At 47.5% G+C, this 12,616-nt stretch overlaps 1 protein-coding gene across 1 annotated transcript; it reads right to left on the bottom strand.

The window, feature by feature from the left end:
- Positions 1 to 504: 504 nt before the first annotated feature.
- On the bottom strand, positions 505 to 4,112 carry LOC146185763 (condensin complex subunit 3-like). The gene has a single exon (XM_084606683.1). It carries the CDS (start codon positions 3,950 to 3,952, stop codon positions 1,088 to 1,090), a length of 2,865 nt encoding a protein of 954 aa, XP_084462809.1. The 5' UTR covers positions 3,953 to 4,112; the 3' UTR covers positions 505 to 1,087.
- Positions 4,113 to 12,616: the final 8,504 nt, after the last annotated feature.

The raw sequence follows: 12,616 nt of genomic DNA, 5'->3' as shown, positions 1-12,616 counted from the left end.
AAGTATTTTTGCATTCTGCCTGCGTCCAAAAATCAACACTGCGGCTAGAATTTGATGCTGCAAACCCTTGTGCTCATTTTCAATGGAACAGCGCAGTACAACAGGACATGAGAGAGACAAGAGTTTGTTTCATGTTCCGTCACAAATAATCAACATGCCCAAGCAGCTCTACTGGCTTTATGCTCAACAGCCAAACCACAACTGTGGGTGCCAGGCTGCTACAAAAAAAGAAAAAGTTTTAGTCAACTGTGGCCAGTGAATTGCTGTGATCTCTACGCACTTTCCTCACTGTCTGGTAAACACAAATGAAACCGGTTTACCAAAAAGAACAGAAAAAAACATTTGCTCAATGCTATACTGCTTTTATGTAAAAGTCTGCAAAGCATATTTCTCCAATTTTGAAACTACGACTAGCTAGATAACAACTCCCGCTGTTCTATTCATGCTCTGTAGTGAAGACGTTTAGTGGCAATGCCAATTATATAACTTACAAAAATTCCCAAATAAGCATGGTGCAGGCAGAAAAGTCATGCCAAAGTTTATTTTGTGGACATACAAAAATATTCTTTGGGTACTCAGTGACCTACAACGTTGTAATAATTATACAAGCACTCATAAGAATATTTCTTCCAACAAACACAGACACGTTCACAATGAATGAATAATGCAAATCTTTCATACAGAACAATTTTACAGCAAGAAATTGACAAGATGTAGGAATTTAAGGCACAAAGATACAAATAACTGCAAATATGGCCAGTTCAAGTTGTGATAATACAAGCATAGATATATGCTGGCTTGTGCATTCAAATGCACACACTTGTTAAGCCTAGTTCTTTTGTACACTCCAGTTTAAGTGTGAAATCGAATATCTGCCATGTTGACCAAAGCAAATCAAGCATGAAACGTTGCGGACATGGCCATCACGGATAAGAGTAAATGGCTGTTAATAAATTGCCAACTCTGTAACAAACAAGAGCAGTAAAATGAAGTCCTTGTACATTGTGGCAGCAATGACAACTGTGTCACGTGCAATATGTAGCATGAAAACAGAAATATGACGGCAGACAGGTTACAAGAGTATATTTTAACGGCTGGAGCTAGATGAAAAAAGTTCAACAGAACTTGGCTGCTGATCTGGAATCTCTTCTTTCACAGGGCTGACCAAATCACTACCTTGATGGGCGGTCCTCCTAGTAAGGGTTCTTTTCTTCTTTTCTGAAAGAATGGTGCTTTCATTTGATGTCACACTCTCGATGGTTATGCTTGAAGACAATGCTTCATCAGATCCACATGAAGCAGGCGACAGTGTGATCAACTTCTCCTTGAACCGCTTGACCAGCGCAGCAGGACGCTTCGCCTTCACCTTTGATTCCATCTTTCGAGCAGCCGACATCAGGTCAGAGATGGCGCACCTTTGAGTGATCCTCAAAAGAGTGAGAGCTTTGAGGAAGTAGTAAGTGTCCGATGAGTTCGGGTCCTTCAGCACTTCCCGGCACAACAGCTCAGCAAGTCGGTCGTGTGGTGTTGGTTCCGTGAGTTCATCGTCGGAGGCATACTCAAGTGGATTTCTCGGTGACCTCAGCAAGGTCACTTCAACAAGGAAGTTCAGAACATCACAAGGATCCAGATTTGTCAGAGGGTTTTGAGATCGGGCTGTCAGTACTGCTTCCAGTGTGGGCATGAAGGCTTCTTCAAAGCAGTGGGTATTTCTTGGGCCACCCAGTGAGTACATCTTCATAAATGCTCCTAATACCTGGTGAAACCGGCTGTTCTTGTCAGCATCCGGATTGATCCAATGCAATATCAGTGCTGACAAAATGGTTGAAGAGCACATGTGACCATAGAGCTGCAACTTGCTCATTCCCTCCGCTGCTACAGCCCGGATGTTCTCATCTTCCATGTCAGTGCATTTTGTCAAGAAGTCGACCAGAAGCTCACAGGAGGCTTTGGACGGAATAGGATTTTCGTCATCGTCTCCTTCAAACACAGCCTGGATCATGGCATCAAACGTGTCCAACCCGTAGACAAGAAGAACATCGACAGCTCCTGCCAGTGCAATGCTCTGAATGTTTGGTTGATCTACCAGTGCGATTTCAAAAAGAAGCTTCAGGTTACACATGGCAACATCCTTGCTCAGCACACAGCAGGCAGATAGTGCCCTGACTGCCTGCTTACGGATGGCTGTATCCATTCTGACAATTCCAGGAAGAATAATCTGTTCATGGCATGTCAGAAGAAAAGGAGTCAGAGTCGTTAGTGGTGTCGTGAGAAGCACTTCAGCAACCAGCGTGAGGCACTTCAGAATGATGGCTTCACTCCTCTCACACTCAATTTCTTCAAGCTCTGGTGTCAGCTCCACTATCTTGGACTGATGGCCATGAAGTTCACCCTCTAGCTCAGTAATTTTCTCCTTGGTCAACTTAGCTTTGTCAAAATCTTCTTCTTCAATAAAAGTTGAAAGCTCTTCTTTAAGTATGTTTAGCTGCACTTTTATCTTGGCAATCAAGAGGTCCATATTACGAGCTTCCTCAGGAGGAAGTGTTTTCTGCGAACCATTAGACAATGGCGCCTGGATTTCAGGCAGCAATGATTCAACTTCTTGCAATGTGTCATCTGGCTTCGGGTGCACATATCGAATTACCTTCATCAGGTGTGGGATTTGCAGTGAGCCAACTTTTGGTGAGAGGAGCAGTCTTCGGACAGTCTCACGTACACGTTCTCTTCCAGCATTGTCAGCAAGGTCGGCAGACTGCATAAGCAATATGAGCTGCTGCGAAACAAACTGATGGTTAAGTTGACGAAGTGCTTCCCACTCTGTGCTGAAGGACAACACATAATTTGAAACAAAACCACAGTAAACAGTGAGATCTGGAAATATTTCATCTATATGCGACTCCGATTCAGACGACCCTTGAGCGCGAAGATTTAGCACCAGCATCCGCCAGTACAATGCACTTTCACAGCTGAGCTTTTCTTCTTTAATAAGCTTGTCCTGGTCAAGTAGATGCTGCTTAATGTCCTTGATAAACATGTCGATACCATACTTCTTGAGTAATGCCTTAAGGAGCGACTCGACGACTTTCTCTGATCCATGCACATCAAGCAGTTTTATCAGATCGGCCACATTGTCTTGACAGTGCTTCAACCAGGCGGGGATCAACTTCTCTGTCACAACCTGCCTGACACCGCTCGAAGGGTCGTTGAGACCGCAGTCCAGAAGTTCTGTTCTTTGTTTTATCTTCAGGTATCGAACAGGTGCCTTTTCTGCGATGCGCTCGAATGCAAGCTTGCGGACGACATCTCTAATGTCTCGCGTACGCTCAATCAAGGGTCCCAGAGTGCGTGTAGACGGGACCATGTGATTGACGATGGCCGCTCGGACGTCAACGCAAGGGTCATTTTCAAGGTGAAACAAGAACTTCTCAACAATTCTACATTTGGTATTAGCAGGGTCCTGAAGCCTTGCCACAGCGCCGACAGCCCGGCTGCGAACGCTGCCGATTCGATCACGAAGCCTTGTGAGCATAGCGTTTTCAAGCTCCTCAAAGAGTTCATCGTCAATACTGCTTTCATCCGTTACGTAGCTCAGTAGCTTCTCCACAAAAAGGCAGCACCTCTCGCGAACAAGTTTTTTGGCGCTTTCGCTCCATTCTAGCACTTTACGGAGGACAGGTTCCAGAAGTTTGTTTGCCGGGGCAGACGAATCTTGCGGCGCAGTGGGCGCGGCTACAAACTGTGCGGAGAAGTCTATAAGGCGCTCCGCGTACTCACTGCTTTCAGCGTTCGGAATGATGATTTGAAGGTACCGCAGGAAATCCTTGAAGAACTCTTCATGGGCAGTTTCGCTGTACACGTTCCGCGCCACTTCCAGGCCTCTTTCAAAAGCGTTCGGTTTGTTTTGACAAACCATGAAAACGTCGCGCAGCGTTGTCATCGACGTCAAAGTCATCGTGTGTTAGCATATAAGCCGCCCGGGCTCATGCACCTCTTGACAGTTAATGCCAGCAGCTAGCCCACAAACTATTCGAAATATGAATCGGGAGCAGTAGCAGCCTAGCAGGCCAGCAGGCTGACAAAACGCGGTTCTCGACCGTTGGCGCGCGCTCAATATTTGCGATCGTCACACCACACACATGAGGCGCGGGAAGCTCGGTACTACAAAGATCAAAATATTCGGTAGGCCGTTAATTAGAATTTTAAGAAAGTTCTCAATGTTGTGTTAAACATTTTGTGAATGTTTTTGCTTATTTTAAAGTGGTGTTTTTATTTTTGTGAATAATATTTGAAATGAACTAAGTTTCGGTTTTTGTTCGAAAGTACGTCTAGGTACGCCTCCATTTAGCGACAGTGGTCTTGGTCACGCTGGTTCACCATCCTGGTTTTGCCCTCCGTTTTTCCTTGACTGAAAATTTATCAAAAGACATATAGTCGTATTTAGCGCTATTTTCCTAGAGCAGCTTTGCAGTCACAACAAAAACAACAATTTTGGGAAGCATTCCTTTTCGTGGTGCCGCGTTTCTTTCATTAAAATTCTTCATTACAGATAGTTCGTCAAAGCGATTTGCTGCACGCGAAGAACGACATACGTTTGGAACTTCGAGCTCCACTGGGATATTGATATGCAGAATTTTCCCTCTTGTTGCACGCTACTAGTTTGTCGAGCCAATGCTCGCGGCCACGATCGTGTCCGTCCGTCCGTAACGCTTAGTTTGATGACGTTATCAGTGGTGTAGTATGTCGCACCTTGAAATAAATGATGACGTCATCAGCGGTGTAGTATACGAGCTCTTTAATACTACCAGTTGCGAAACTTCCCATAGGGCCCACGTATCAAAACACGGCGGTTTTGATTAGTCAAAATTCTGCTGTTTACGAATGGTGGCGGCACCCGCGGTCATTAAAGGACATTGCGTCTAAATTTCAAACTTTCTGATTGTAGATAAATGCACAAGCATCATGAGAAATAAAATTAGTTGAATACTTGCAGCGGTAAAAATTATTAGGATAACGGTCATATTGTTAATTAAGATGGAAAAGGAGAAAAAAAATGATTTCCAGAAATCAATGGTGGCAATAGGAACAAGCTTGTATTGAGCACTTCCAGATGGTGCGACAATTCATAGACACCCGATAAATGCGTTCAAAAGCCGGTCACTTTTGAAGCAGAGTTTAGCAACTGGCATTATCCAAAAGCTCTGGGGTAGTACTACAGTGCTCTAGAGCACTATAGTAGTATGTCGTGCCTTGAAATTAATGATGACGACATCGATGTCGTCATCATTAATTTCAAGGCACGACATACTACTATAGTGCTCTAGATGGCGTACCTTGAAATAAATGACGACCAGAAGGCGGTACACATCAGGCTCACCCGATATCTTGAAGAAAACGACTTGTACCCACACACCATGTTCGGATTCCGGCCTGGCCTATCCACCCAAGATATACTCCTGCAGCTTAAAGAAGAAGTCATAAACCCCCCTAACAAGCCTTTCTTCAGGACAATTCTCGCTCTTGACCTCAAGGGGGCGTTTGATAACGTAAAGCACCACTCTATTTTGGAAAATATGAGCCACAATTGTGGTGCAAGGACCTATGCATATGTTAAAGATTTCCTCCACGGTCGTACCGTCTACGCCGACCTCGGTCTGAGCCAAATACAGCTAGGCACACGTGGCACGCCACAGGGTGCTGTTCTATCACCCTTACTTTTCAATATAGCTTTAATCAAACTCCCAGCACAGCTAAATCAGGTATCGCATCTACGGTACGCCTTCTACGCGGATGACATCACTATTTGGACCACGGCCTATTCTACCGCGGAAATCGAAGACCGCCTTCAAGAGGCCGTAACCATCGTGCAAGCCTACGCCGCTAACTGCGGCCTTACTTGCTCCCCCGAAAAGTCGGAGTTGCTGGTACTACACAGCTCCCGCCAACGCAGACCCACTGTTGAAGTCAACCTCAATGGAAACCCAATACCACAGAAGGACACCATCAGGGTTCTAGGGCTTTACATCAACGACAAGGGCAGAAATGTGTACGCCCTCACTCGGCTCAAAAACACCAGTCTGCAGGTTGCGCGTATGATAGCCAGGGTCACTACCAACAACAGGGGTATGCTCGAACAAGACACCCTGCGCCTGGTTCAAGCATTCATCATTAATAGAATTGTGTATTCGACACCGTATCTGCACCTCAAAACGGGAGACTATAAGCAAATCGACGTCATTATACGAAACGCAGTTAAAAAGGCGCTGGGCCTGCCCCAAAGCACTTCCACAGAGCGTCTTTTGCAATTAGGGGTGCACAATACAGCCGAAGAACTCCTTGTCGCCCAACGCGCCACCCAGATAAATCGACTAGCAGCAACCCGCACGGGCCAGACCGTTCTTATGGACCTTAACCTGACTAGCCCGCAAGGTCTCGTACAAAAACAGGCTATACCGCCCGGGTGGTCAGACTCGTTCATAGCCAATCCCCTACCCCGCAATATGCATCCTCTGTTCCACCAAGGGCGCCGCAAGGCGCGGGCCAAATACATCCAGGAAAAGTACGGGACGGACACTGCATCCTACTACGTAGACGCAGCAAAGTCAGAAGCGGGGTACACGGTAGCGGTTGTGATTCACCAACAACAACTGGTTGATGCCCTCACCATCTGCGATGACAATATAGAAATGGCGGAGGAGGTGGCCATTGCTATAGCCGCCACGCATGCCACCTGCGCCTATATAATAACAGACTCTATGGCTGCCTACCGCAACTACATCAAAGGGCGAATATGTCCCCAGGCTGCCAGAATATTGAAAAATTATGGACACCCCGAACAAGACAAATGCCTCGTCTGGACACCGGGACATCAAGGCGTGGAAGGGAACGAGTGCGCCCATGCCGCTGCCCGAGCTCTCCTCCCCCGGGACTCGACCCCTCCATCCTCCACACCGCCCTATCCCGGCCCTCTGGCGACGTATGCGGAGAGGTTACAGCACTGCAGACTCTCTCGCAGAAAATATCCACCCCCAGCCAAGGGGCTCTCCAAAGCGGAGGAAGTTAGATGGCGACGCCTACAGACAGGTACATATAACACACCAGCCCGTTTAAACACAATACACCCCGGGTTCTGCGACCCCAAATGCAAATATTGCGGGGAAAAGGCAGGCCTGCACCACATGGTGTGGACCTGCCCACACAATCCTCCAGATGATCCGAATGCAGTGCCAACAATTGAGGGGTGGGAGGCTGCCCTATCCAGCTCTGGACTAGAGGCCCAACGGGCCATCGTGACACGTGCGCGGGTAGCAGCGGCAGCCGCTGGAGTCCCGGACTAGGGACCCCACCTACCATCCCCCTCCCTTAAATATACTTAATAAAGTTTTTCACTCACTCACGTCATCAATGGTGTAGTATTTCGTGCCTTAAAATTAATGACGACGTCAACAGTGGTGTAGTGTTTCGTGTCTTGGATCGACGGAAAAAACTATTTCTATAGATTCGATGTGTTTGTGACCATTGCTGGTCACTTAAGCGCCGTGGTCGATCCTCGGTCCAGGATGCCGCACTTACTGCTGCCATTGTGGCTCGGAGTACGAGAAATCTTTGCTCTTCCTTGTCCTCGCTGGCCAGCAAGTGCTCCCACTGCGTCACACTCGGGTTTTCTATTTTGGGGTGCAAGTCTGCCCCAGGACAGGTCCATGTGACGTGTTGTAATGTCGGTGTACCATGGGCACCTGTCTTCATATTGCGTAGGGAAAATCTTGTGCAATTTGCGTGGGGGGGGGGGAGGGGGGGTAAGTTAAATAAATAAATTGGTTCACAGGAAGGGAAAGGCGCAGTAACTGTCACACTTGCTCTGTGGACACCCGAACCGCGCCGTAAGGGAAGGGAGGAAGGTGGGAATGAAAGTGGAAAGAGAGAAAGAGGAGCCGTAGTGGAGGGCTACGGAGTAATTTCGACCACCTGGGGATCTTTAACGTGCGCTGACATCGCACAGCACACGACGCCTCTTCGTTTCGCCTCCATCGAAACGCAGCCGCCGAGGTCGGGTTCGAACCCGGGAACTCCGGCACAGTAGTCGGGCGTCTTACCACTGCACCACCCCGGCGGGGCAGGGGGGTAAGTGCCGGTTTGTAATCTGTGCCAGGTTACTGCCTCCTCTCCTTTTGTGTGGGGCTGGGTAGCGTTTTTCGCTGGCCTCTAGTAATGATCTAGTATATCTGAGTACGTTGGGATAACAGGGTCAAAGGTGCCAGTGGTGCAGAGTGTTGAGTCCGCTCGGTCGACGTACCGTCGAGCTACCTCATCTGCTGCCTCGTTGCCCCTCATCCCCTCATGTCTCAGAACCCATACTATACTGTGTTTAGTGTTTGTTATATGTCTTGTCATCGTTTGTAGAATACGATTGACGATTCTATGGATTATGCCCCTTGTGTAGTTTCGGCACGCGTGTTTGGAGTCCGTCACTATAGTGAGGTTCTGATCCGTTGCATCGCCGTGCGCCGTTTCCAGAGCAATCGCGGCTTCTTCAGCTGCCTCTATATGCTTGGGTTGTTTATTGTGGCGCTGCATATTTCTTTCTCTCCAGCGTCTGTTACCACGGCGACCGATTTGCGTTGGTATCGGTACTTTGCTCAATTAATAATGACGTCATCAATGGTGTAGTATGTCGTACCTTGAGAACAAATGTCATCAGTGTGTCGTACCGTGAAATTAATTATGACGTCATCGGCGGGGTAGTATATCGCGCCTTGGAATGGGTGTGACTATGACGCCATCACATGGTAACGTAACTGTCTCAATAGCGCTCGCTTGCGTCGGAACGAAGGCTAGCTTGATCTTTAACGACAGTAAAACTGCTATCTGGAATATCAGAAAAAGCAGGGTCTCGCAAGAAGCCGCCCGTATTCTATCAGCTGCAGCTAAAATCGATCGCAAAATCACCCTAATTTGGGTCCCAGCACACACATCCGTCCCCGGCAACGAGGTGGCCCATGATTTAGCCCAATATCTCTACTTCCGGGCAAACGCGGAGCCGCCCGACTACCGGGAGATGGACGAACGTTTACAAACCTATAAAGAAATCGTCAAAAATTATAGATTAGGAAGACGTCTGCTGCCGCCACAGGATTCTAGCTATTAAAGAGACCGTAGCCTGGCGGCGATTACAAGCCGGAAATTTCTCAAACCCTGTCTTGTTGTTTCATACCCAGATAGATGAGAGAAAAGATTATAAATGTAAAGACTGCGAAGCGAGGGGGACCCTCGACCATATAATTTGGGAATGCCCTATATCTTCAGGCACTAGGAATAACATGAAAAGTAGAGAAGCCTAGGAGACCCTGCTGCGAAGCGAGATCCCCGCTGACCAGCAAAGAGCCGTCCGCCTGACGGCTGAGGCCGCGAATAACCATCTACTATATTCGTCAGTCCTTAGTCGCGGAGTTTCCAGCCCCCGTTCTGCAGGGCTGCGTGCCAGGAGCAGAAATTAGGGGCCCTACTAATTCAGTGGAGAATAAAGTTTTATTCAATCAATCAATCAATCAATCAATCAATCAATCAATCAATCAATCAATCAATCAATCAATCACGCTTATACGAAGCTGACCCCTCCGGGCGTTCGATGCAGGCGTCCATGCGGCGCCCTTCATTTGGCGCTCCACATAGCATATAGAAATAGAGGGTGGCTGATCCTGGCCCTGATGAGGCTGGGAGAGGTAGGTCACCGCCGCTTGTGCCGGAGGCGGTATTACAGAACTGCGTTCAGTTCGTGTTAAGTTCCGGAACGCTCTGTGATTGGTTGGAAGCACTTCCGCTGAACTGAGCTCTTTTACGTCACGGCAGGTTCTGAGAGGCTTTGAGAGGAAGTGCTTCCAACCAATCACAGAGCGTTCCCAACTGAACGCGAACTGAACGCAGTTCTGTAATACCGCCCCAGGGGCTAGCCTGCCACCGAATATTTATCTGTTGTAGGTCGTCATTGCACCCGCCACCGTTTTGGTGATGGACGACGGCTGTTGCTGAGCGCGTCTTTCTCTCCCTCTTCTTTTTCTTTAGAGCTCTATTTTCTCTTCTGTTGTAGTTGTGGCTGTAGGAAGAAGGAAGTGAGTGAGTTAAAACTTTATTGAATATTTCAAGGGTTTCGCGGTTGTGAAGTCTCCGTCGTCTTCTCTGGCGCTGGCGACTTGAGACTTCTCGTCAGCAAGGGTGGGCCCCTATTCCAAGGCTCCACTGAGTCGTGCTGCATCAGTCGCGTGCTGCACTAAGGCCCTTTGGGTCGCGAGCTCGCCGCTGGTGAGCCGACTCTCCCATTGCTCCGCACTCGGGTCTTCGTGTTGGTGGAATGCTTTGTTGCGTTCGCATTCCCACGTGATATGATAAAGTGTAGGTGTGGCATCGCACCAAGGGCAGGTGGCTCTGTATTGTGTCGGGAACATTTTATTAAGTATGTGTAGATTAGGAAAGGAGTTGGTCTGTAATCTGCGCCAGCCGGTCGCTTCCTCCTTTGTTAGGGCTTTGTGTGGTGGTGGATATCTAATTCTAGCTCCCCTATGCAAGTGCAAGATCTCTGCGTATCCCCCCTCGCAAGCCTGTAGGCGGAGCTCCGGAGCATTTGACTGCCCTGCTCGGAATGCGTAACCTCGAGCTAGGCTGTCTGCTCTTTCGTTCCCCCCTATGCCCGTGTGGCCCGGAATCCAGGAAGAAGGAAAAGAAAATGCACGGGCCTGCTACTGGCTCTGTAGCTGAGCCACCTTTAACTGATTGATTGATTTATAGGAAGGGAAAGGCGCAGTAACTGTCTCACTTGTTTTCTTCTGTGGACATCGCAATCGCGCCGTAAGGGAAGGGAGCAAGGTGGGAGTGAAAGTGGACAGAGAGAAAGGGTAGCCATAGTGGAGGACTCCCACCTTCCTCCCTCCCTTCCCTTACGGTGCGGTTGAGGTGTCCACAGAAAACAAGTGAGACAGTTACCGCGCCTTTCCCTTCTTATAAATCAATCAATCAGGTAGCATAGCTACAGAGCCAGTAGCAGCTAGGCCCGGGCATTTTCTTTTCCTTATTCCCACAGCCACAACAACAGCACAGCTGGCATCAGCGGCATTTTAAATTGATAAACAAATGATAAACCAAGAAGCACACTCCCACCACCCGATAAAACACTGACCAGACAACAGCGTCATATGGAGACAGCTACAGTCGGGGACTCTCCCCAGCTCAAACTACATATCAAAATTCATAAATAAGGATATGAATCTTTTCTGCCTCTTTTGCGGTGAGAAAGAAAAAAAGGTATGGCTAGGGGTAGCCTATTTACGGATAGGGGACAAATGCAAACAGAAAAACAGGGATCTAGTTAAATGTCTCAGTGAAAATATTAATCAGTTTGTAGACGGGGCCGAGATCACCTCATTGTGTGATACCTGTTTAAATGGACACATTGAGGATCTGGATGTATACACCGACGGCAAAGCAAAGTTAATACTAGAAATCTGTGAGCAGTTTAACTTAGTTATTGCGAATAAAGAAATGAAATGTGAAGGTCAGATCACGTGGGAATTCCGGAATAGGCAAACGACCATTGATTACTGCTTGATGTCACCAGGAATCTGCAATAAGCTAGCGAGAAAGGAAATAGATGAGAAAGGCGCGTATAGCCAGGGAAGTGACCATAAACGTATTAGCCTGCAGGTGGGACACCTGTTCGAAAGGAAAAATCGATAAGCACAGAGAGCAAACGCAAATTTAAGCAACAAACAACTAGAGATAATAGCATCAGGCAACGACGAAAGATAGAGAAACACCACATGGAGGAGTGGGATTATAATGAGTTAGCCCAATTCATCTATACAAAAATTCGACAAGAAAAAGTTAAATTGGTGGAAAGGTACGCGTACTCCTCGAGGCTGGTGGAATAGTGAAATTAAACAGGCAATCGAACGAAGGCAGATGGCTTCCAGAGAACACAGACAAGCTAAGAAAGCGCAGCTATCTCAAGAGGAAGTCGAGAGAAAATGGGAATCCTATGGGCAAAAGAAATTGGAAGTGCAGAAAGTTTGTGCAAAGTAAAAGAAAACAGCACACCGATCGCTGGATGACCGAAGTGCGCGACTCAACTGAAGAGGTGGCACAGAAATTCTGAAGCCATATAAGCTGCCTGGGTAAGAGAAATCATAGGGAGCAGGAACAGATTCAGGACGCCGACGGAAAATGTCTAGAGAGGGATGACGCCATCGGATATATTACATCAGTTAGTGCCAAATCATTTGGGCGCGATGATGGGGTAATCGCACCGAATGAATAAATAGTAATAGACAGCGTGAAGCAAAGGAGCTTACAATAGACAAATCTTAACTGGAAGAAGGCGAAGACAAATATTCCTGTCTGTACAGAGGGATGGACGAAATTCCAATCAAGGTAATTAGGGCTCGGTCCAAGAAACAAGGACACGTTGGTAAAGGCATTGGAAACAGTCATAACAAGTTTTAAAAAATCCGTACAGCTGGCGACTGAGTAGGATTAATTTAATCTATAAAGGAAAGGGTGATAGGAAGAACATTAAACCGTTTAGATCGATCACGATAACGTCAGTTCCATACAGACTAGCAATGCAGGCAGT

This window comes from Amblyomma maculatum, chromosome 6 (genome assembly GCF_055883805.1).
Source record: "Amblyomma maculatum isolate TAMU_Amacu chromosome 6, ASM5588380v1, whole genome shotgun sequence".
NCBI classification, from domain to species: Eukaryota; Metazoa; Arthropoda; class Arachnida; order Ixodida; family Ixodidae; genus Amblyomma; species Amblyomma maculatum.
Note: the sequence above shows the minus strand (reverse complement) of the source record. Positions and strands in the feature narration are given on the sequence as shown.